General features: G+C 55.7%; 3 protein-coding genes across 5 annotated transcripts in view; 1 reads left to right on the top strand and 2 right to left on the bottom strand.

The window, feature by feature from the left end:
- The first annotated feature begins 2015 nt into the window (after positions 1-2015).
- NKIRAS2 (NFKB inhibitor interacting Ras like 2) lies at positions 2016-7594 on the top strand. The gene is made up of 4 exons (XM_047757429.1): positions 2016-2128; positions 3685-3792; positions 4507-4748; positions 5626-7594. The coding sequence occupies exons 2-4, from the start codon at positions 3699-3701 to the stop codon at positions 5863-5865; spliced, it is 576 nt and encodes a 191-aa protein (XP_047613385.1). The 5' UTR covers positions 2016-2128; positions 3685-3698; the 3' UTR covers positions 5866-7594.
- The window catches only part of ZNF385C (zinc finger protein 385C), a 39291-nt gene continuing 22297 nt past the window's right edge, over positions 7557-24550 (bottom strand). The window contains exons 3-9 of one of the 3 annotated variants that reach the window (XM_047757427.1): positions 18410-18558; positions 15725-15835; positions 13637-13802; positions 10398-10685; positions 9858-10054; positions 9469-9579; positions 7557-8954 (exon numbers count right to left, since the gene is read on the bottom strand). In XM_047757427.1, coding sequence (XP_047613383.1) covers positions 8721-8954; positions 9469-9579; positions 9858-10054; positions 10398-10685; positions 13637-13802; positions 15725-15835; positions 18410-18558 — 1256 coding nt within the window. In that variant the 3' untranslated portion in view covers positions 7557-8720. Of the gene's footprint in view, positions 9580-9857; positions 10055-10397; positions 10686-13636; positions 13803-15724; positions 15836-18409; positions 18559-24550 lie in introns of all 3 variants that reach the window. The other 2 variants (XM_047757428.1, XM_047757426.1) reach the window with 2 other exon arrangements.
- On the bottom strand, positions 18904-24337 carry C14H17orf113 (chromosome 14 C17orf113 homolog). The gene is made up of 2 exons (XM_047757425.1): positions 23037-24337; positions 18904-21466 (listed from the first exon to the last, which is right to left on the bottom strand). The coding sequence occupies exons 1-2, from the start codon at positions 23577-23579 to the stop codon at positions 19982-19984; spliced, it is 2028 nt and encodes a 675-aa protein (XP_047613381.1). The 5' UTR covers positions 23580-24337; the 3' UTR covers positions 18904-19981.

Here is a 24550-nt window from a genome sequence, read left to right as displayed (position 1 = left end):
GCACCACGACGGGAACTCCCAAAGTGCCTACTTTTTGCTAGGTTGGGAAGGCACAGGCTCGGACCACCTGCCCCATTTGCCAGTGGCTTGGCAGCCTACAGTCTAATGCAGAAGGCCATCTGTCTTTAAGTATCTTCCAAATTTGCGTTCTCTGAATCTAAGATTCCCCATATATCTCCAAGTCTTACTGATTCTCTTACTAAATGTCTCCCCAGTCTAACTCCTTTCCATCCCAATTCAGGCTCTCATCATTAAAAAGCAAAACAGGAGTTCCCGTCGTGGCGCAGTGGTTAACGAATCCGACTAGGAACCATGAGGTTGCGGGTTCGGTCCCTGCCCTTGCTCAGTGGGTTAATGATCCCGATCCGGCGTTGCCGTGAGCTGTGGTGTAGGTCGCAGATGCGGCTCGGATCCCTCGTTGCTGTGGCTCTGGCATAGGCTGGTAGCTGTAGCTCCGATTCGATTCGACCCCTAGCCTGGGAACCTCCATATGCAACGGGAGCGGCCCAAGAAATGGCAAAAAGACCAAAAAAAAAAAAAAAAAAAGCAAAACAAAACAAAGCTTGGAATGCTACCATAATCTCGCTAACCCCACATCTCATCTCTCTCCAAGCTTCATTCTTCTACCAGAGTGGCGAGTGGTCTTCCTTTTTTTTTTTTTTTATATGGCCATACCTACAACACATGAAAGTTCACTGGGCCAGGGACTGAATCCCAGTTGCCGCCACAACACCGGCAACACCGGATCCTTTTAGCCAACTGTGCCAGCTGGGGATCAAACCTGTGTGTCCCTCTGTAGAGACCTGAGCTGCTGCAGTTGGATTCTTAATCTAGTGCACCAGAGTGGGAATTCCCAGAGTGACTTTTTTTTTTCTTTTTTTTAAATGGCTGCACCTCTGGCCCATGGAAGTTCCTGGGCCAGAGATTGAATCAGCAGCTGCAGCAACATGGGAATCTTTAAGCCACTGTACCAGGCTGGGGATCAAGCTCGAGTTTCTGAAGCAACCTAAGCTACTCCAGGAAGGTTCCAAGGAGTTTGTGGTGTCCACTGCCCCCCCCCCCCGGTAAATGCCCCTTGGTTGTGCTCCCGTAGCACTTCTTACCATGCTGTGCTGTAATTGTTGGTTTAGATGTCTAGCTCCTCTAGATGATGAGGTTTTCTTCTTTTTTATTATTTTTTTCTTTTTCAGCTGCACCCAAGGCTTATGGAAGTCCCCAGGTTTAGGGGTCCAATCTGGCCTATGCCACAGCAACGCAGGATCCGAGCAGCTTCTGTGACCTATGGTGCACCTCGGCCGCAAGGACAGATCCTTAACCCACTGAGTGAGGCCAGGGATGGAACCCTTATCCTCATGGATACTAGTCAGGTTCTTAACCCGCTGAGCCACAAGGGGAACTCCTAGGTGGTGACATTCTAATGGGCAGCTACCATGTCTATTTTGCCAGTTTCTTCTCAGCACGTGGTCCCGTACCTGGCACAGAATAGGCGCTCAGAAGACCTTGGATGGAAAAACGACTGGATAAACTCAGGCTTACTGTACTGTTAACCTTTATTTATTTATTTATTTTGGTCTTTTTGCCATTTCTTGGGCCACTCCCGTTGCATATGGAGGTTCCCAAGTTAGGGGTCTAACCGGAGCTGCAGCTGCCAGCCTACGCCAGAGCCACAGCAACGCAGGATCCGAGCCGCAACTGCGACCTACACCACAGCTCACGGCAACGCCGGATCGGGATCGTTAACCCACTGAGCAAGGGCAGGGACCAAACCCGCAACCTCATGGTTCCTAGTCGGATTCGTTAACCACTGCGCCACAACGGGAACTCCTGTTAACCTTTAGAGAAAGAACATTTGGGCATCTGAGATCCCGGAACAGCAAGTAGCACTTCCCGGGAGCCTAGAACCCTGCGGTGGGCCGACCACCTAGCCCAGGTCCCGGCCGTCATTTCCCCGCCGGCCTCCGGGGGCGCTGTGGAGCCGGCGCCCGCTCTCCGCCGCCGGAAATGGGCTTGCCTGATGGAAGCTACGGGGCGGGCCCGGACGGAGCCTTGACAACCCGGAGGAAGACCCGAAGGCTTACGGCTGTGCTGCCACACCCCTGTCCCCTGCCCACCTGGAGGACCCCAGGAGGTATGGAGCTGGGAGGCCGGGATCGACCACCGCATCCGGGACGCTTTAGGTGGCAGAATTCTGATTCTCTGGGAGCGCCTCGTGGGGAAATCTGTGCTAGAGACCCGTCTGGGAGTCTCTCTTGGGATATCCCTTAATTGCAGGGCTTCCTGTATGAGCCCCCTCGAGGGGGTAGGCTCTACACCAGGAGTTCCCTCTGGAGAGGTTTCTGTTTGGGATCTCTTTGGGGCGTGATCTGTCTCTGCTTTCTGGGTGAATCTTTGGGGATCATTCTGGGAAGCCTGTGTTTGGGATATCTTCGAGGAGATCTCTGTTTGGGACCTCTTTGGAGAAGGGGTTTCCGTGACTAAGCCCTATCTGGGTCCATCAGTCCAAGGGCAGCAACATTTTTTTCCTTTCAAAGGCGTTCTTTTCTTAGATTCCTTCACTCCTTTGTTTCTTGTCTCACTCCTTTGTTTCTTGTCTGATGTTGTTCATCTTAGCCATGGACTTGACTGGGAATTGGAGGGAACTCACTGACTGCATAAACCACATGGGGAAGCAAAATGTCCTTAATTGTTCGCTCTCCCCAAGAGAAGTGGCACAGGACAGATCCACACAAAAGAATATACCCGCTTATTTCTCCTTGGGGTCATGGTTTAAGAGAGGAAGCCGTGGAGTTCCCGTCGTGGCGCAGTGGTTAACGAATCCGACTAGGAACCATGAGGTTGCGGGTTCGGTCCCTGCCCTTGCTCAGTGGGTTAATGATCCCGATCCGGCGTTGCCGTGAGCTGTGGTATAGGTCGCAGAGGCGGCTCGGATCCCGCGTTGCTGTGGCTCTGGCGTAGGCCGGTGGCTACAGCTCCGATTCAACCCCTAGCCTGGGAACCTCCATATGCCGCGGGAGCGGCCCAAGAAATAGCAACAACAACAAAAGACAAAAAAAAAGAAAAAGAAAGAGGAAGCCGAGACAGAGCGCCCTTCAGCAACTGGTCCTCTATATTCTGTGCACAGAAAGGAATCTGGCTATTGGCTCCTTTTCTTTTTTTTCTTTTTGCTTTTCAGGACCGCACCTGCAGCATATGGAGGTTTCCAGGCTAGGAGTTGAATCGGAGCTACAGCTGCCGGCCTACACCACAGCCACAGCAACGCAGGATCTGAACCGAGTCTGCGACCTACACCACAGCTCAGGACAATGCTGGATCCTTAACCCACTGAGCGAGGCCAGGGATGGAACCTGCAACCTCATGGTTCCTAGTTGGATTTATTTCTGCTGTGCCACAACGGGAACTCCTGGTTCCTTTTAACCAGCAACTCTCTATCCCCTTTATGGCAACATTTACTGAGCATCTCTTCTGTGCCAGTTACTGGCCAAGTACTGGGAAGGAGATGAGTAAGGTACAGCTGACTGTCCAGTGGTGGACATAGGCCCATCACTTCAATACCCCCTCACTAGGGTACCGGGCGGTGCTGAATCCCTGAGGCTGTGCATTCAGTTCAGAACTTGGGCCCTCCGTTAAGGGAAGTCTGCCCTCTGTTTTAATGCTGCTTCACCCAGTGTGCTTCTACTCTTCAAGGTTGAAAGCTAAGCATGGGGAAGAGCTGCAAGGTGGTCGTGTGTGGCCAGGCATCTGTGGGCAAAACTTCCATCCTGGAGCAGCTTCTGTATGGAAACCATGTTGTAGGTGAGTGTTGTTGGAGGAGGACATTGAACAGCGAGGAGAGGATTTGATCGCTGCACAGAGAAGGCGAAAAGCTGTGCAGGGTGGTTATTACACTGAAAGATCCTACTCTGCTGGAAAAATCTGGAAAGAGGAACCTTATTATCTGAGATAGGAAGGCAAAACTCCTAGGTCACACCGTGCTTAACATGGAATCAACATGAGATTAAATCTGTTCCCTATAGCACTCCAGTCCTGCCAGATACACGGTATCCAGCCCCCCTCCTCAGTCCCGTGTTCCTTTCTGAGTCTGATTAGCCTGTTGAGATATGTTTTATGTATATATATATATACACACACACACATATGTATGTGTGTATATATACATATGTACATATATGTATTTTTTTCCCCTTTGCTTTTTAGGGCCACACCTGCGGCATATGGAGGTTCCCAGGCTAGGGGTTGAATCAGAGCTACAGCTTCCAGCCTACGCCACAGCCACAGCCACGTGGGATCCGAGCCACGTCTGCAACCTACACCACAGCTCATGGCAATGCCAGATCCTTAAACCACTGAGCGAGGCCAGGGATCAAACCCACAACCACATGGATACTAATTGGACCACACCACAACGGGAGGTCCCCCCCTTTTTTTTTTTTTTTGGATATTCTCAGTCACTCGTGTTCCCAGTCTCCTTTCTCCCTAGAAACAAGTTTTCTCCTCATTTTGTCCCAGGTTCTGAGATGATTGAGACGCAGGAGGACATCTACGTAGGTTCCATCGAGACTGACCGGGGGGTGCGGGAGCAGGTGCGTTTCTACGACACCCGGGGACTCCGAGATGGGGCCGAGTTGCCCCGGCACTGCTTCTCCTGCACTGACGGCTATGTCCTGGTCTACAGCACGGACAGCCGAGAGTCCTTTCAGCGCGTGGAGCTGCTCAAGAAGGAGATCGACAAATCCAAGGACAAGAAGGAGGTGTGTGGGGGGACCCTGGTGGTGAATGGGTCTTGGGCTGGCTTTGGGAGGCCTGGCATGGCTCTGTTTTTCACTCCTTTGCCAGGAGGTAGGTTTGGAGCTGGAGGGTTGGGGATGGAGGCCACGGAAGTGTGTCTTCACCCCGGAGTGGTCATATGTTGAGACTGCTCAAAGAGGCTTCTCTTTAGTTTAAGACCTAATGCGTGATGGCCCCACTAGTCTTTTCTTATAACAGTTCTGTGCTCTTAGCTGTGAAGGCTCTTCTTTTTTTTTTCCCCCCTTAGGGTCACACCTGTGGCATATGGAAGTTCCCAGGCTAAGGGTCTCATTGGAGCTGCAGCTGACAGCTTCCACCACAGCCACAGCAATGCCAGACCCAATCCCCTCTGGGACCTGTACCGCAGCTCAGCAACGCTGGATCCTTTAACCCACTGAGCGAGACCAGGGATTGAACCCTCATCCTATGGATACCAGTTGGGCTCTTAACCCACTGAGCCATGACGGGAACTCCTTAGCTGCAAAGACCCTTCTGTTCTCAAATCCCCCTCTAAGCTGCAGGCATTCTGGGAGTGCTTCCTCCAGTTCGCCAGCAACCAGCTGACTTCTGGGAATGATCAGGCATGGGTGACCCAGGGCTTGTGACAGTGGAACTCCTGGAGGGGGTGCCGGATGGAGGCCAGAATTTGAACAGAGAAAGAAGCGGGGGAAAGCAACCATTTCCCTCTCTGCCCGGCACGGTTTCTAATACAGGAAGCAAGGAGCCATCAGGCACTGAGACTTCCCCTCTCCTAGGACTCTAAGGTGTTCACCAGCCCTCACACCCATTCCTGAGGTCCGTGCTGCAGCCAGCGGCCCCCACTCTGCCCCTCTTCCCCAGGTCACCATCGTGGTCCTTGGCAACAAGTGTGACCTGCAGGAGCAGCGGCGTGTAGACCCAGACGTGGCTCAGCACTGGGCCAAGTCAGAGAAGGTGAAGCTGTGGGAAGTGTCGGTGGCTGACCGCCGCTCTCTGCTGGAGCCCTTCGTCTACCTGGCCAGCAAGATGACCCAGCCCCAGAGCAAGTCGGCCTTCCCCCTCAGCCGCAAGAACAAGGGCAGCGGCTCCTTGGATGGCTGAAGAGCTGCCATCCCTTCTTCACCTTCCCAGCCCTGGCAGAGGGGTTGAGGGGAAAGGGGGGGTTAGGCAAGCCGTCCTTCCCAGGAGGGTGCGGGAGCGCCCCACTAGGCTAGGCAGCTGGGCTGTCTCCGGCTCAGGTAGCTTTTGCTCCCTCCCAGCTCTGGGAAGTACAGAGTCTAGGTTAGCGCCCCCCACCCTCCCTCCCCCACAGCTCTCATTATATCTGCCCTGCTGTGACTGGGACGGTTGTGGGTCACTGTCCCCTCTACCCGCCCTGGACAGGAAGCAGAGCTACTCTGTAGAAGTGCCCAGTCTGGGGTCTGGTTCCTGTCACAGGGGTCCTGCACCTCTGGGGTTCCTGCCAATCACACACGGCACACACATGCTTGTGGCACAAGCCTGGACTCTGGAGAAGGGCTGTCCAGGTATCGTGTGTGTGTGTGTGTGTGTGTGTGTGTGTGTGTGTGTGTAGATGTGCACACACGTGCGTGCTGGTGTCTGGGTGCCTCCTCATCTAACACCCTGGCCTCTCTCCGTCCTTCCATGGCTAGGAGAAGCTAGCGTCCCGGGAAGTGTACTTTTTGGTTTGAACTCTTCCTGCAGCTGTTTTGCTTCCTCTTCCTGCTCAGGGAGTACTTCACTGGTTAAGGTGGAAGGCAACGCTGACAGGGCTGGGAGTCACCAGCTGGCTTTGTGACCCTGCGAGGCCTTTCCCCTCTCGGGGCTTCAGTTTTCTCATCTGCAGGGTGACGGCAGTTGCTTAGCTGATCTCCGTCCCCTCCAGGCCTGTGGTTGTATGATGCTCGCGGTCAGGCCGGCTGCAACTGTACCTGCAGCTTCTCCCTCTTCAAGGTGCTATGCTTACCGCCCAGAGGCTGGGACACTGCTCTCCCCCAACCACCAGGGGGCAGGAGTGCACTCCCCGCGCTCCTTACCAGAGTTAGAGGCACCTAGTGCCCAATCACGGACCTCACAGCCCTGGGACTGGTCTTCACCCCTTGCTGTGGTGGTTTTCAGCAGATAGTGGACTTCCTTTTTTTTTTTTTTTCCTCCCCTTTTCAGGGCTGCACCTGCAGCATATGGAGGTTCCCAGGCTAGGGGTCTCATCAGAGCTACAGCTGCCGGCCTACACCACAGCCACAGCAACTCTGGATCGGAGCTGCACCTGCGACCTCCACCACGGCTCACGGCAACACCGGATCCTTAACCCACGGAGTGAAGCCAGGGATCAAACCCGCATCTTCACAGATACTTAGTTGGGTTCTTAACCCACTGAGCCAGGACAGGAGCTCCTGATAGTGGACTTCTGTTTATATATCACCTGTGTTTATATGCCTGCTGCCATGGTGAAGGCTGGACAAGGTGCTCCTCTAGCTCGCCCTTCTTACCTCAGATGCCTGAACAGCACAAGGCAAACCCGGAGCAGCTTCTCAGGAGCTGACAGATCTGTTGGGGCTCAGAAGGGCGGTTACACTTTGAACCTGCTATAAAGTGAGCTTGTAACCCGCAATGTCCTGTGCCCACTTCATGCTTCTCATGTGCACACCTAGTGCAGGTGAGCCACGAGAGCCAGGGAACTCCCAATACGTGCCCCTTCTCCCCAAGACGGGAGAGGTGAGCTGGGCAGGCGGCCCAGGCTGGGCAAGTTGAGTTAGGGCATAGACAGGCTTGGGCTGAGATTCATTTATTGACGTGTTGGACACAATAAAACCACAACTGTTATCAAAAAGTTTCCCTCCCCTCCCCCCCTTTTCTTGTTCCCCCATTGGGTACAACTTTAAAAAAAGAAGATACAGGTGGATACTGGCAAAGTCCCATATTGTGGGGTGAGGGCAGCCGTGCTGGGGTGGGGTGGAGGTTGTGATAGTGACTTTGACAGCCTGAAAATGGGTCTTGAGAGTGGATTCCCAACTGGATCCCCACACTCAGATTCATGGTGAGGGGGGCTTGGGGTGCTGGTCAGGGCAGGGAAAGCGGGACCAAGTGCCGGGGCCAGTTTGGGGTGAGGACCTGGAGCGGAAAGCTCTCCACTGGGGAGCCCCGGGGGGATTCAGCACTAGCTGGGTCCATGGTCTGAGGGAAACCCAGCATCACCCATTTTCCTGCCAGGGAGCTGGGATTCAGGGGGAATCAATGAAAGGCCAAGAAGGGAGAACTTGTGTGCGACTGATCACGCCCTCCATGAAAACTAGCCCTGTCCTGCCAGCAGATGAAAACCCCAGCAGCTCCTTGGCTTCGCCCCACTTGGCACTGCTCCCTTTGGCTTCCACACCCTTCTGCCGCTCCCTCAGGGTCACCTTGTCCAGGTGGCCCTGACTCATCCCAGCCTGAGACCCCTTCCCTCACCTCTGTGATTCTCTGGAGAATCCAGTGAGTGGGGAGGGCCTCCCCGCCCAAGACACGGGAATAGAGGTCACGGTCTTGTCCTCGGGCTAGGAGAAGATTCCTTGGGGCGATGGCCACGTGGATATAGGTCTTGAGTGGGGGAATGAGAGCACCATGGGGCTGGGGCTAGGATTTTGCATAGATCTTTGGGTTTCCCAGTTTGCACCCCATAAGTCAGGATGGAAATGTAGGGTTGCCCAGGACTAGCCCTAGAAGCCTGGGGGGAGGGAGGGTGCAGAGGGATGGTCCTTGGGCTCTGGGCAGGCGGGGGGTGCATGAGTGGAGTCCCCTGTGCAGACTGAGTGAAGGGCAGCAGCTCTTGGCATGACCCCAGCCCTTCCCAGAATGGGCAGGACCCCCAGGCTGTAAAAGGTGGCTTCCTGTGGGGTGTCAGGAACTGAGGCCTCTCAGGAAGAGGAGGAGGGGAAGAGCAACTCCTGGGAGGTCGGCCCTGGGGCTCCCCAGGAGGGCTAATAGGGGGTGAAGACGATGGGTGCTGTGGCCGGGCGAACAGCTCCCGCTGGGGTGCGAAACAGGGCTGGGCCCAGGATGGGGGCGGGGAAGACGGTGGTGGCCGCTGTGGGGGCAGGCCGGAGGGCCAGGGGCCCTGGCAGGGCACAGATGGCCGCTGTGGTGGGGATCGGGCTGGGCAGGAAGCGGGCTGCCAGCGTCTTGGTGAGTTGCTTCTGCAAGGCCAGTTTAGACTGCGGAGAAGAGAGAGGAGTGGACACAGTCTCTGACCCCAGGAAAGTCCCCTCCCTTCCCTGGGCCCCACCCTTGGGCTTTCTGCTGCAGGAAAAACGTGACTTTCAGGATTCCAAACCTAAATCCTCCCCCCCTTGCCACCCCCAAACATTCATTCTGAAAGGCTTTCTCCACCACCTGTCTTCCTGAGGGGAGGGAGGGGCTCTGAGGATGGAGAGCCAGGGAGGAGGCCGCGGGGCCTGGGGGAGAGATGGTCTCTCGGACATGCACACCCACCCCCTCGCTCTTGCCCCTGAGATTTCCACCCCGGAGCCCACCTCCCTGGAAATTTTCTGGGCAGATCCCAAGAGGCCAAAAACCTAACAACTCCGGTTCTTTCTCTGCCCAGGCAGCCTCGAAGGGGAGGCGGCTTCCTTCCTGCCCCCACTCCCAGCCCCCCAGCTGGCCCTCCCTTCCGGCCTCCCCTCTCCATTCTGGACCTGGGTGCCAGCTCTGTTGCCTGGAGACAGATACCTTGAGGATACTCACAGCCAGCGCTGCGTGCTTCTGCAGCTTGCTGTGCTGGCTGGAGGGCTTGGGGGGCTTCCCTGCCAGGCGGTCTTTGTGCCTCCTGCTGCTCAGGTGCTGATGGACAGACAGACAGACTGGGAACAAGATGAGGCACCCGAGGCCCCCCAGAACCACCCTACCATCCTAGGCTAACTCATACTGCCTCTGCCGACAAGTCACTCGCCTACTGCGCGTGGCCCTGGAAAGGGGACGTGAGGACCGGCCTGCGCCCTCCCGGAGCCCACTGTCCTAGCCTGGCGCCTCCTCCTCCACCTGTTCCCCTCAGGCTCCCTCCTGGCCTGGCGCTGGGCTCACCCCTGCTCCAACCCCAGCTCCGGCCTCACTTGGCCCACCTGCTTGAGCTGGGTCTCTGAATTGACCTGGAGCTGACAGAGAGCACAGTGGAAAGGGGGGCTGGGCCCCTGCCGGCCCCCCCGGGCCCCGGTCACTCTCTTGGCCTTGTGTCCAGCGCCTCCACGGGGCATAGCGCGGCCCCGGCCTCTGTGGGGAGCACCTCGCTGACCTTCCACCATCCACCGGTGCTTGGCTCCTGGGGGGTGGGAAAGACGACAGCTTGTCAGCAGCAAAGAGGGGCTGCAAGGACCACCAGGGAGACCCCCTCCAGAAAGGTCAGTGTGGCTGTCCCTTTAGGCCTCCAGACTGCGCTGCATGAGCGCCCCCTCCGGCCACTCAAGATTCCTCTCTCTCTCCAAAAGGTCCCCCCAGCCGCTCTCCTTTCCCGCCAGGCTCCCCCGAGGGACTCAAAGGCCCACCCAATCAGGCCTGTCACTTTGCTAGCCCACGAGCAAAGTGCCCAGAGGCTCTGGCCTGCCCACAGCTGGTGGGGGCATCTCCCTGGGACTCCAGCTGGGGTGGGGGTGGGGCGTGCTGACCTGTGTTGTGAGCCTGAAGCTGGGAGGCGGAGTTCACGGTCACCTTACACGTGGGGCAGTAGAGGCGCCCCTTCTCGCTCCCGCCTTCCCCACTCACACCGCTTCCCACAGCGGTGGCCGCCGGTTCAGGCCCTGGCGCCTCCCTCCCAGGTTCTGGGGAGCAGGGTGGGCAGGAGGAAGAGGAGGAGGCAGCATCCAGGAGGTCTGAGTGGGCCGGCTCCCTGGGCGTGGGTTCCGGACTCAGGGGGGCCTGGAGTTCGGGGCCAGGAGGAGGTGCCGCAGGAACAGCTGGGGAGATGGAAAGCATTGGGTAAAGGGTGTGAGGGCTGAGACGATTCTCAAGACCATGATTTTTCTTCTTTTCTTTTAAGGGCCGCACCCGCAGCATATGGAGGTTCCCAGGCTAGGGGTCGAATAGGAGCTACGACTGTTGGCCTACACCACAGCCACAGCCACAGCCACGTGGCATCTAAGCCGCATCTGCAACCTACACCACAGCTCACAGCAATGCCAGATCCCCGACCCACTGAGTGAAGCCAGGGAGCAAACCTGCATCCTCATGGATACTAGTGGGATTTGTTTCCACTGAACCACAATGGGAATTCCCTCCAGACCATGATTTTAAACAAAGACATACTGGGAGTGGCATAATCACTCTGAGTGCAGGCTCCCCACCAAATCACTGGGCAGACTTGCCCCCCTTTGGGCCTCAATTTTCCCACCTGAAATCATAATGTTGGACACACTGTGGTCTCAGAGAGCCCACCCAGCCCTGATAATCTACTGTCATAAGTGAACTGTTGAATAAGTGGAAGTCACCAAAAAGACACATGAGAAGAGTCACAGAGCATGATTCATAGTAGCAGAAAACTGCAACTATCATCAAATGTTCACCAACAGGAGAAGAGTGCAATGAGTTGGCGGGTCATGCAAGGGAGTAATGCATGGCAATGAAAAAACATATTACATGGAGTTCCCTTCTTGGCTCAGTGGTTAATGAACCTGACTAGCATCCACGACAATCCGGGTTTAATCCCTGGCTTCGCTCAGTAGGTTAAAGACGTGGTGTTGCCGTGAGCTGTGGTGTAGGTTGCAGATGCAACTCGGATCCCGAGTTGCTGTGGCTGTGGTGTAGGCTGGCAGCTATAGCTCCAATTCAACTCCTAGTCTGGGAACTTCCATATACTGCAGGTGTGGCCCTAAAAAGAAAAAACAAAAAAAAAACCCTTACATATTATAGATTTTCCTCAATTTATAATGGGGTTACATCCTGATAAGCCCACTGTAAGTTGAAAATATCATAAGTTGAAAATGCGTTTAAGATAGCTAACTTAGCCTACTGTAAACATGCTCAGAACACCTATATTAGCCTACAGTGGAGCAAAATCACCTAACACAAAGCTTGCTTTATAATAAAGTGTTGAATATCTCGTGTCATTTATTGAACACTGCTGAATGTGAAAAACAGATGGGTTACAAGCGCACAGGATGGTTGTGTGTCCGTTGTTTATCCTCCTGGTCACGTGACTGCCACTGCCCAGTATCATAAAAGAGTAGGTACCATATATCACTAGCTCAGAAAAGATCAAAACTCAAAATTGAGGAGTTCCCGTGTGGCTCAGTGGGTTAAGAATCTGGCGTTGTCACGGCTGTGGCTCAGATTCAATCCCTGGATCGGGGACTTGGATGTGCCGCCAGCACAGCCAACAAAACCAAGAAACAAAAAGCAACGATGAGATCCTAATAGACCAGGGTGCCCTAGTTCAATGCCTGGTGTCTTTGTGAGAAGAGCGTGTGAAGACAGAGATGCCGGGGAGACCGTGGTTGAAGGAGGAGGCAGAGCTTGGAACCACGCATCCATAATCCGAGAAACACCAAGGATCGCCAGCAACCACCAGAAGCTGGAGTGGAATGAAACAGACTCTCCCCATGTGCCGCCAGGAGGAACCAGTCCCGTGGATGCCTTGTTCTCAGCTTCTGACCTCCAGAGCTGTGAGTAAATAGATTTCTCACAAATGACCAGTCTGTGGTCATTTGCTGTCCCCACCCTAGGATGCTAACACAAAGGCAATGACTGGGAAGGGGTCCTAGGAGGGGCTTCTGGGGTGCTTGTGACATGTGTCTTCATCTTGGCCTATTGACACACGAAAATCCATGGAGCTCTATGCCTTTTTTTTTTTCAGGGCCACACCTGTGGCACATGGAGGTTCCCAGGCTGGGGATCAAATGGGAGCTGTAGCTGTTGGTCTCCATCACAGCCACAGCAACGCCAGATCCTTAACCCACTGAGTGAGGCCAGGGATCAAACCCGTGTCCTCATGGATACTAGTCGGGTCCATTACTGCTCAGCCACAGTGGGAACTCCAACCTCTACACTTCTGATGTGTGACTTTTTCTGTATGTAAGGAAGCAGGGAGTTCCCGTCGTGGCTCAGCAGCTAACGAAGCTGACTAGCATCCATGAGGATGCAGGTTTGATCCCTGGCCTCGCTCAGTGGGTTACGGATCTGGCGTTGCCATCAGCTGTGGTGTAGGTCACAGACATGGCTCAGATCCTGTGTTGCTGTGGCTGCGGTGTAGGTCAGAGGCTATAGCTCCAATTCCATCCCTAGCCTGGGAACCTCCATATGCCACCTGGTATGGCCCTAAAAGACAAAAAAAAAAAAAAAAAAAGGAAGCAGAGTTCCCGTCATGGCTCTTCGGTTAAGGAATCTGAGTAGCATCCATGAGGACACAGGTTGGATCCCCGGCCTTGCTCAGTGGGTTAAGGATCTGGCATTTCCATGAGCTGTGGCGTAGGTCACAGACAAGGCTAGGATCCTGTGTTGCTGTGGCTGTGGTGTAAGCTGGCAGCTACAGCTCCAATTTGACCCCCAGCCTGGGAACCTCCATATGCTGTGGGTGCCGCCCTAAATAAAAGCAAAAAAAAAAAAAAAAAGGAAGCAACACAATAAGGAACCAATACAAGCAAGACCAATAGGAAACAGAAATGGCTCAAACCCTTGTCAGAAAGCAGATTTGGAGTTCCCACTGTGGCACAATGGGATGGTGGCATCTCTGCAGCGTCAGGGTGCAGGTTCAATTCCCAGCCTGGCACAGTGTGTTAAGTTGCAGCTGTGACTCAGATCTGATCCCTGGCTTGGAAAAACCCATATGCCATGGGGGAGCCAAAGAAGAAAAAAGGAAAGAAAGAAAAAGCAGATTTGGAGTGGGGAGTGGGGAGAAAGGTTCAGGACTGACCTTTGCTCCACGGCTCTTCAGGGGCTCCACTGGCTGGAGTTGGGGTTGGGGACACCAGCGTCCCATCCTGGGCCAGGGTTTGTGGCCTCTGCTTGCTCTTGGCGGCTTCGACAGCCTTGAGTTTTCTGGCATGTTTGTGGCCTTTGTAATGTGCTTCGGCCTGGTTCTGGGGAGGGGAGGGCAAAGGGTCACCGTTCATTCACTGAATGCACCTGCCCTATCCTTGAGCTGCGCTGGGCAGGGCAGCCTGAGGGAGGCAGGGTTCTGGCTGCTCAGGGTGAATCCTTATCTTGCCATCGTCATCACCGCCGGTGTGTAGCCCAGAGGTTTACAGAATACATTCTCATACATGAGCTCCCAGGCAAGGAGCCTCTGGCTTCAAATTCTGCCTCAGCCACTTATTAGCTGTGCATCTTTGGGCAAGTCACCTCACTTCTCTGAGCTTTAGTTTGCTCACTCACAAACCCTGATAATAATACTGACTTTAGAGGGTTGTGAGAATTAAAATGAGAACATGAATGACAAAGGCCTGGGACAAACAGTAGGTGCTCAATGAATGTTCGTTACCAGGTTTATAAATAAGCAAGTGGAAAAATAGCAGTCCTCACACTTCAGGGGCTGTGCACCCCAGATCACTCATCCTTTCTTACATTCTCGTTCAACAAATAGTTATTGTGGGAGTTCCCATCGTGGCTCAGTGGTTAATGAATCCAACTAGGAACCATGAGGTTGTGGGTTCGATCCCTGGCCTTGCTCAGTGGGTTGAGGATTCTGAGTTGCCATGAGCTGTGGCGTAGGCTGCAGACACGGCTCGGATCCCGTACTGCTATGGCTCTGGCGTAGGCCGGCAGCTACAGCTCTGATTCGACCCCTAGCCTGGGAACCTCCATATGCTGTGAGAGTGGCCCTAGAAAAGTCAAAAAGACAAAAAACAAAACAAAACAAAACAAAAAACAACAACAACAAAAACAAATAGTTATTGAGCATTTGCTCTTTGCGGGGACTATACTAGGCCCGGCACGAAGAAGATAAAGTTCCTCCTTTGGCATGAAGTCTCTCCATCCAGCTATCACTCGCCTAACTTTTATAACCTCAAAGCCTGGAGGGACCCCCAAATCTGACCTGGACACTAGGGGTCCCTGCTTGTTGCTTGCAAACATAGGAAACACAGGCCCCCGTGGCCCCTCCCAGACCCTTTTGCCAGAGTAGGTCTGTTGTTTGTTTCTGTTTTGGTTTTGGGTTTTTTTTGCTTTTTAGGGCCACACTCATGGCATATGGAGGTTCCCAGGCTAGGGGTCGAATCGGAGCTGTAGCTGCCGGCCCACGACACAGCCACAGCCGCAGCCACGCCAGATCCAAGCTGCATCTGGGACCTACAGACCAGAGCTCATGGCAACCTCCTGAATACTAGTTGGGTTCATTACCACTGAGCCACGATGGGAACTCCTAGAGCAGGTCTGCCGAGAGCATCTCCCCAAGCTGCTGTGGTGTCTGGACAGAAGGTAAACCTTCCCTGGGAGGCCAGCATGAGGCCCCTCCACTGTCTAGGGGCAGGCCAGAGTAGAAAGTATGCAGACCATGGGGTCAGCCAGGCCTGGGTTCAAATCCCAGCCCCTCTACTTACCAGCTGTGTGGCCCCAGGCAAGTCCCTTAACCTCTCTGAGGCTCAGTTTCCCCATCTGAAAAGTGGGGATGAGGAGAGCGCCTCTATCCGTCCCCTAGATGTCTTGTGAGACTCAAGAGGATGGGCGTGAATGCATCCTGTGAACTCTCAGGGGTGTTAAGAACTCAGCTCCAGACCAGGAGCTAATGGTGGCCCCTGGGGCTCAGAGTAGGGAAGTGAAGTCTTCCCTCTTGCCAAAGGGTCCAGAACACAGAGAGGGAACAGGAATCCCCAGGGGATGGGATGGGAAGGGGCAGAGGAATCTTGAGAGAGGAGAGGATGGGACCAGTAAAGGACCAGGAGCGACTGTTCTGCAACGAGGAACAGAAAATACGGACCCGGGTCCCTTTGCCACCCCTATTCCTCCAGGAAAGACCCCAGAAGTCCAGCCCCCTCCCCAGCCTGTTTCCCCTGCTCCCTCTCACCGCTGAGTTGAACCTCAGGTGGCAGATGTTACAGGATATGAAGAGCTTCTTCTTCAGAGGGGAGGGGACCCCGAATGTGTGGCTGATGACAGCTTTCTGGACTGGGTCCATCTGTGAAGGGGGTGGGAGGGCACAAGAACTCTGGGGTCAGCGCAGTAAGGCGGGGGGTGGGGGGGCAGTCAGGGCAAAATGTCCCAAACCACAGACTGTGGAGGAGGGCAGAGGGCGGCCCATAGGGAGAACGTTCCCGTGCCTGTGGAGTTTTAAAAAAAGCAACAGCCTCTTCCCTGGCTGACTGTCCCTGCCAGCCTAGGCCGGACTGGAGGCAGGGGGAGGGCCAGGGTGACCGCCATGGTCTTGAGAAACAGGACCCAGGGGCTGCTCGTCCCGGCATCTCTGCCGCCCCACTAGTCCCTCTTGGCCTCATTCGGGAGAATCACCACTGTTGGAACAGAGCTGGGGGCAGAGAGAAGCAGAGAAGGGAATGTGGAACCTCCTTTCCCAGAACCCAGTCTTGTGCTGGCCCTGTGGGCTGGGGGAGGTAGAGGCTTATTTTACCAGCTCTGCCACTGTCACAGGGCCTGGGAGGGAGGGGGGAGCCACGGCCCAGGGGCAGTGGGGGGCCAGAGGGTTCCCCGAGTAGTAGGGTCATTTCTCTAGAATATTGTGTTTTTTATTTTTTTGCTTTTTAGGGCTGCACCCATGACATATGGAGGTTCCCAGGCTAGGGGTTAAATCAGAGCTGCCGCTGCCGGCCTACACCACAGCCACAGCAACACGGGATCCAAGCTGTGTCTGCAACCTACATCCCAGCTCATAGCAACACCCGATCTTTAACCCACTGAGAGAGGCCAGGGATCAAACCTGAATCCTCATGGATACTAGTCAGGTTCTTATCCTGCTGAGCCACAGTGGGAACTCCAATTGTGTGTTTTTTCTTTCCCTTATTTAAATTTTTTTTTCTTCTAGCAAACCACAATTTTATGTTCCCTTTCTTCAGGGGCTAGGTTGTTGGGCCAAAAGCAGAAGTTGTCTGGGCTTGCTTGTCAAGAGGAACTTTCCAAACCTTCCTGAGAGAAAACAGAGGCTTTGAGAGAAAAGCATAGTTTCAGAAACTTCCCTGAGAACAGAAAGCACCCGGGGCTGGGGGTTGGGGTGGGCCAGGGGTGCTGAGAGCAGGACTTCGGAGGACAATGGCCTGTAGGGCCCCAGGGATGAGGACAATGGCGTGCTGACCCCTTCGTAGGGACTCTGTGCCTAAACAGTCAGCGTGTCAGCAAGTGACAGTGGAGATCAAAGACCAGAGGACCCTCCCTAAATGTCTCACGCTCTTAGGACCTTTGTCCAACCCTGGAGGATGGGAAGGGAAGGGCTCCCAAGGGGACCTGGGATGGAATTTCCCACCGTCTTGTCTGGATGGGGTGGGGCTCGTCATGAGTACATTTCACTTTTCAGAATTTTTACAAAGGGGGACATACCTCATGGCTCGTGTAGTGAAGTAAAGTTCACGCTTATTACACTTGTCATTCACACACAGACACACGTGGAGTTGCACGTTTCCATGTATACAGACCAGCAGGCAGACACACAGCACATAAGCTTGCAGGCGGTTACAAATCACAGAGATGGAGTTCCTGTCGGGGCTTGGTGGTTAATGAACCCGACTAGTATCCGTGAGGATGCGGGTTCGATCTCTGGCCCCGCTCAGCGGGTTAAGGATCTGGCATTGCCATGAGCTGTGGTGTAGGTCGCAGACACGGCTTGGATCCTGCATTGCTGTGGCTGTGGTGTAGGCTGGCAGCTACAGCTCGGATTCAACCCCTCGCCTGGGAACCTCCATGTGCCGTGGGTTAGCCTTAAAAAGACAATAAGAAAATAAACAAACAACAAATCACAGAGACAAGCAGAAAGATACAACTCGCATTCTGGCAAATAGCACATAGCCACAGGCAAACTTATAATCACCCCAACCACACAAAACACACACTCGGGGGGAGTTCCTATTGTGGCACAATGGAAACGAATCCAACTAGCATCCATGAGAATGTGGGTTCAATCTCTGGCCTCGCTCAGTGGATTAGGGACCCCGTGTCGCCATGAGCTGTGGTGTAGGTCACAGATGCGGCTCGGATCCCTTACTGCTATGGCTGTGGTGTCGGCCGGCAGCTGCAACTCCAACTCGACCTCCAGCCTGGGAACTTCTATATGCCACAGATGTGGCCCTAAAAAGCAAACACACACACACACAGGCCAGACACACACCAAACACTTACACACAAGGACATAAGAAAACTCTCAGACACACAGGCACATATTAATCACACACTAATTACAGACAACTACCAAGGCACGAAGAGTTTACACACACACACACACAAACTCACACTCACGAATAACACACAAAGTCCTACAGAGATACACACTAAATCAGAAAGGCCCGCCTCAAGTGCACACACACAAACACAGATCATCTGCTGTCCCTGCACAAAAGCCCGAGTGAAACTGCAGCACACAGGCCCTCGGGGCCCAACAGTTGTTGATGGGAGGGGGTGACACCAACCCCCTGGTGGCTCCGTTTGGGGAGCACCTGGTCACTCTGGGGGCTGTTCCTCCTCGTTGTACCCCCCTTCCCAGCCCCCGCCCCAAGCTCGGCTGCATGCCCCCACCCGCCAGCCCAGCCCGTACCGTGCTGAAGTTGGGGAAGAGAGTGAGCGGGGCGGCGCCGTTGAAGTGGAAGGCCAGCAAGTGCTTGAAGTCCAGCGGGGGCTGCAGAGGCCTGGTGGGCAGGGGCAGGGAGGCCAGCAGGGGGCTGGGGACGCCGGAGGCCGGGCCTGCTGCAGGAGGAAGAAGGGCAGGGTCTGAAACGAGGGCTCCCTCCTCCCTCTGCAGCCAGAACAAGAGGCTGACGGGCGTCTTGGGTGTGGATGGAGCCAGGCCAGAAGGTCCTGTCTTCCTCTTCACAAAGTAGCACTGGCCAGGCCCATGGCGATTACAGCCCATTTCTATGCTTCTCCTCTCCACAACCGGGGAGAACAGAAGCAGAGAATCCACAGTTCCAGGCTCCCAGCCCAGAAGGATGATGGTCCCTCTCCCCACAGAAGCAGCTGAAGGACCCAAATGAACCCCGAACGGGAGTCAGGCCAAGCCCCTGACACACACACCACCATGGAGACTGCATATCGCACTGGGTTTCCACTTTATTGCAAATTAAACCCAGACCCGGGAGGCCTGGGGAAAGGCCAGCCCCCACGCCTCTCACTACCTACTGGCTACAGATCCCCAGGTCGTTCACAGCAAGGGCTGACAGCAGTGACAGGAAACCCATTAGAATCTGAAGGGCTGCATCCCCCAGCCCAGGTCAGGCCCCCTGCCGCTTCCCCCAGGAGGCAAAGAGCCCTCCAACATCCCTGGGTCAGGCCTGAGGCTGGACCCCGAGGCAGCCGGTCCAGCACAGTGGTTTTTATAGTCTTTGGTCTCAAGGGTCTGAAGCGAGGGCAGGGCAAGTCTAGGAACTTGGAGAGCAACCAGACTTCGAGGAAGAAAAAAATGAGAAATAAATTCAGACCATTCGGGACTTTCGAGGACCCTGTCACTGCAACACCAAAAGAAGTCCTTTTAGATTTTGTGTGTTAACACTCTGAAAGATGGGCTGGATGTATTTTACATTTATAGATACATATGTCTACATACAGGGCCATCTACAGAAAAGCCTCAGGCAGCCTGTTGGTGGGGAAGGCACCGCTACCTCCCTTGAACTGTTAGCTTGTGCACAGAGAGGGTGCTGTGCTGTGTGTCCAAAACAAGGACAGTCGTCTGCTCTCCAGTCATCTCGGAAGAGGAGAGACGCTGTTAGGAATGGGGCCAACAGGCAGGGGCCCATTCTCCTTTCTTCAACCCCTCAACTGCCGAGACCCAGCCTTCCTCTCTCCAACCAAGACCCCTCAGCTTTTCGAGAGCCAAAACTTGGGCTGCGTTCAGAGGGGAAAGGGTGAGATACTCTCCACCAAACTCTGGGAAGGTCAGGAGTGGTATTTAGGGTGCTTCAGACCCTGGCACCTCTGCCCACGGGCCCTAGCTCCCTGACCCAGCCCCTCCTCCACAGCGGCCGGAGTGGGTGCTCAGCCTGGAGCAGAAGCAGCACAGGGAAGGTGAGTGGGAGGCCACAGTTAGCAGGTCAGCTAGGGTGCAGCATGTCAGGTCCAGCTGGGCCCTTGCCCAGGGCCCCAGGCTGGCTGGACAGAGGAGAGGAGGCCACCCTCACGGGAGCTGCGAGCCCAGGAGCCCCTCATCCCACCCACTCTCTAGGAACTCCACCGCCAGTGCAAAGTCAAACTCCTGCAGCGGCGGCCCATCCACCGCGATCTTCACCGCGGGGCCGCCCCGGCCTTCTCCAGCCCCGCCTGGGCCCCACCACCGCAGCTCCCGGCTGCGGCCGACCTTGTCCAGGAGGCCCGCGCCCACCGGCAGCGCTAAGGCCAGGGCGGCGAGGGCGGCGAAGTCGGGGAAGAGCTCGTGCAGTTCTGAGCTCGCACAAGCCAGCTTGGCGCACAGGGCCCGCGGGCCCAGCCTCCCCAGGCTGCATACCACGCGCTTGAACAGCGCGAAGTCGCCCAGTGCCCGCTGGCGCACCACTGCGGGGGCGAAAGCGCGCAGCAGGACCCGCAGCGCCCCCTCGCCGTGCGTGCCCAGCTCCTCGGGGGCCTGTGGGTAGCGGCGGGGGTCGAAGATCGCTGCGAAGGCGGCCACGGCGTCCAGCGAGGACCCAGGGTAGGAGTCCCGCAGCCCCCTCCGCATGGAGTCCAGGAAGGCTCCCCGCAGCCTCTCCAAGCCCTGGACCGCAACCTCCGAGTAGCCGATCAGCTCCACGCCGCGGTACGTGCAGTGCCCGTGGCTTGAGTCAGGACTAGAGGAAGCCAGTTCCCGCAGGAAGCCCTGGAGGCGAGCCCCACCTGAGCTGTGCTGTGCTTGGAGCGAGGCTGCGGCTGCCATCACCAGAGGCTGCAGCAAGGCCAAGTCTGGCTCTTCTGCCTGCAGGACAAGGGTGAGCTCCTGCACAGAGGGCAGGGCATCCAGCAGGAGGTGGGTGAAGGCCACGAAGGTGAACTGGCGCAGGGCAAGGGCCAGTGCCCTGGCTGTAGGCGAGGCTGGAGCAGAGGCCTCCAATGTGAGTACCAGGCAAGGCCACGCCTCAGCCACTGCTTCCACCACAGGCAGCAGGGAAGCCCAGGGCACTGGCCGTGGTCCTGCCAAGTCAATAGCTGCAAGGTCCAATGCCGCCCGGAGCTCAGGGACCACGTGGGAAGTGGGGCCACCGTGGAGGCGGAATAGGGCATCCAGTACGCTTTCATATTCACCCAGGTAGGCAGGGGGCTTGGGATCTGTCCGGCCTGGGAGGCAGTGTAGCTCAGTGAGCAGCGGGCAGGCGGCCCGGAGCTGTGGGCCCACACTCCCCAGGCGGTCACTGGAGAGGCTTGAGCTGAGCCAGGCCAGCTTGGATGCACACACGCCGAAAGCCTGCAGGATGTCCAGGAGTTGGCCAGCAGTGGCTTCGCCTTCCTGCAGCTCCACACTGCCCAGGAAGGTAGTGGCAGGCTGGCCATCGCAGGGGGACACTGAAGTGGCGAACAAGGCCAGACTGTGGGACTCGGGCCAGTCCCTGGTCTCATCCAACACCAGCCCCACATACGGGGATGCCTTCAGGCGCTGGCAGGCCTCTGCGTGCAAGACACTGGCAATGGCCACCTGGGAGAGCCAGGGGGAGAAACGGAGGGAGGACAGAGTTAGGCTTGTCCAGAGAAGGGGAGGCAGGCAGGACAGGGTGACAGAAAGAGCATCGGCCTTGGGGTCAGATAGACTTTAGGGGCCAGTCCTAACTTTGCCATGTACAGACCGTGTGATCTTAGGCAAATGATTTCTCCTCTCAGTTTCCTTGGCTCTAAAACCAGGCTAATACCTGTCTCCAATCTCCCTAAAAGGATATTTGTGGGAGTTGCCATTGTGGTGCAGCAGAAATGAATCCAAGTAGTAACCATGAGGGTGTGGATTCGAACCCTGTCCTTGCTCAGTGAATTAAGGATCCCGTGTTGCCGTGAGCTGTGGTGTAGGTCACAGACGCAGCTTGGATCCCGCATTGCTATGGCTGTGGTGTAGGCCGGCAGCTGTAGCTCCAGTTCAACCCCTAGCCTGGGAACTTCCACATACCTTGGGTACGGGCTTAAAATAAAATTTTTTTTTTAAAAAGTATGTTTGTGCTTATAAATATAAACATGCTTTGGGAACCATAAAGATTCTGCAGCATTTTGTCTGTGTTCCTGTGGCATCGCCCCGGTCTGCCTTATTCCTCGGGGTCTCCCTCTGCTCTGCCACTTAGGGATTAACTAAGAGACACATTCACTCCCGACTCCCGACCAGTTACACAGGGCCCCAGCTGGATGCTGTATGTCTGTCATCTCTCCGCAGAATGAGATTCAACTCCCCGAAACCCCTACACTGGCCCCAGTAGCTAGGGCAGAGCTGCAGAGTGCATACCCTCAGGGGCCAATGGGGGATACTGAGCTTGAAATGGGCCAGGGATTAAACCAAAGTGAAATCCCCTGCCCTGCTCTCCAACTCTGGCACTCCATGCCCTGACTGCACGGGATCTAGCTTTTCAGTAGAAGTCACAAAGCCACATTTTTAAGTGTAATCTCTTGGGGGTTTGTTTTTGTTTCCTCATTTTAGGGCCACACCCTTGGCATATGGAACGTCCCAGGCTAGGGGTTGTATCAGAGCCGCAGTCACCAGCCTACGCCACAGCAACACTGGGTCTGATCTGCATCTATGACCTATACCACAGCTTGAGGCAATCCTGGATCCTTAACCCACTGAGCGAGGCCAGGGATCAAACCCAAATCCTCATGGATACTAGTCAGACTCTTAACCCACTGAGCCACAAGGGGAACTCCCTGTCTTTTTTTTGCTTTTTTTTCATACTTGGAGGTGTTTTTCAAAGACACCGTGAAAACCACCCAAACACATCTGCGGGCCAATCATGTCCCTGGGCCACCGATTTGCAACCTCTGGCCTAGGTGGTGAGGGGAGAGGCCCTGAATCCCCAAGGACAGGGCCTGGTCTGGCCTCTTCACTGTCGTGCACTCAGCAGCTGGCCCAGGGCCTGGCACCCAGTATGCCCTCAGTGACGGCTCTGATGGGCCAAGGTGTGAATGAAGTGCTTTGGCCGCTGCCCCGGGGGCCTGGCATGCTGGTGGTGTGCCCAGACTGCTCCATGTCCTCCCTCCTCCGTCCCTCCCCCACAGCCCTGGCTGCCACGCACCTGCATGTCCCTCACCCTCCTGGGGCTGTAGTAATTGCTGTGCTCCATGCCCAGCAGCGCCTGGCACAGGTTGAACCTCTGCAGCTCGAGCAGGGCAGCGCAGCGGTCGTCCGGCACGTCCTCCTTGGCCATGCAGTACACCGTGGTCAGCACCGCCACTTTGGCGGGGTCTGCTTCCACCTTGACGCCCCTGGGGGTGGGGGTGGTCGCCCGGCCCGGGCAGGCCCCGCCCCCCTCTGCCGGGCCCTCAAAAGGGGGCTGGCCCCGGTTGACGGCCAGAGCCTGGCGGTGGGCTCCCGAGGTCACGTGACGCAGCAGGGCGTGGCGCTGGAAGTTGTCGGTGCCCACGGTGAAGGCGTTCTCCGCTTTGCCATGCTTGTTCCGCACCAGGGCTTGGCGGCACTCGAGGCAAAACATCAGCTTCCGCTCGTAGTCGAAGTCCAGCCAGGTGAACTCCTCTTTCCAGTGCTCGTTGAAGTACCTCTTGCACTTCTTGTTGGAGTTGGAAGCCTCTCCGGCTGGTTTCTTCCCGGGGGGCACCATTCCAGCTCCAGGGGCAGGGCGCTCCCAACCCCCACCCAAGGGCTCTCGCTCCCCAGCCTCCCCCGCACACCGAGGCCCCTCCCTTGACGAGGGGAATGGGTGGGGAGGCAGGAGGAGGGGCCCCGCCTTCCGGGCTAATGGGGACCATCCATCTAACTTAGCCAGGAAAGTTTATTTCTGCTCTGCCGGTGGGAGACTGGAGATGAAAGAGACAAGGGAGAGGTGTTAGGGGGTCCATTGGGGGTTCATGTGGCCACACAGCACTCCCTGGTTCCGGGGTGGACTGGCCCCAGTGGGGAAGGGCTCCTGGGAATAGGCCATAGAGTGTTATCCAGAGGGGGGTGGTGTGGGAGCCTCAGCCCCATCTAAGTCTCCCTCCGCCCAGGACAAAGCACTGAATGCTTTGACTGCAGGACTCAGAGCTGGAGAGAGGGGCATCATCTATGCAACCACATTTGATGTGGGTAGGTGGGGGCTGGGTCCTGGAGACAGTGGTTCTCAAGGCTCCTCAATACTCAGGTCGACTAATACTCAGACCTCCTGGCTCCTCACTCAAAGGATGACTGGTGCCATCAGGCCATAGTCATTTATGTCATCAGAAGGAAGTGAGAACCAAGCTGAGCTCCCAGCAGCACAGGGCAGAGGGATGGGATTGGTTTTTTCTGGAGCACCCCCCTTCCCAAACACACACAAGAGCACACTCACATACACACACCAGTAGTGCGGGTGTAGGAAGGGCTGCCCAGAAGTGGGGGCTGGGTCCCAGACCCGCTGGCTGCTTTTACCTCCCTCCCTCCCTCTCCACCACCCCAAGGCACAAGGCAAGGATGAGCAGTTCAGAACCAGAAGGTCATATCCAGCTGATGGCCAAGTCCAGCCAACTCTGCCTCCTAATGGTCTCTCACACCTGAACCCTTATCTCCACATTTCCTGATACCAGCAGCAGTAACTACCATTCAAGGAGCGTGGCC

The sequence above is a fragment of the Phacochoerus africanus genome, chromosome 14 (assembly GCF_016906955.1).
Source record: "Phacochoerus africanus isolate WHEZ1 chromosome 14, ROS_Pafr_v1, whole genome shotgun sequence".
NCBI lineage: Eukaryota > Metazoa > Chordata > Mammalia > Artiodactyla > Suidae > Phacochoerus > Phacochoerus africanus.
This window is presented reverse-complemented; position numbering and strand designations above follow the sequence as displayed.

Bases quoted from the DNA above. Each gene is read 5' to 3' on its own strand.
- C14H17orf113 (XM_047757425.1), bottom strand. From the start codon at position 23,579: ATGGTGCCCCCCGGGAAGAAACCAGCCGGAGAGGCTTCCAACTCCAAC. The intron at 21,467-23,036 runs GTGCGTGGCAGC...TGGCTCTCCCAG, and splicing joins GGAGGGTGAGGGACATGCAG to GTGGCCATTGCCAGTGTCTT.
- NKIRAS2 (XM_047757429.1), top strand. From the start codon at position 3,699: ATGGGGAAGAGCTGCAAGGTGGTCGTGTGTGGCCAGGCATCTGTGGGC. The intron at 3,793-4,506 runs GTGAGTGTTGTT...ATTTTGTCCCAG, and splicing joins GTATGGAAACCATGTTGTAG to GTTCTGAGATGATTGAGACG. The intron at 4,749-5,625 runs GTGTGTGGGGGG...CCTCTTCCCCAG, and splicing joins AATCCAAGGACAAGAAGGAG to GTCACCATCGTGGTCCTTGG.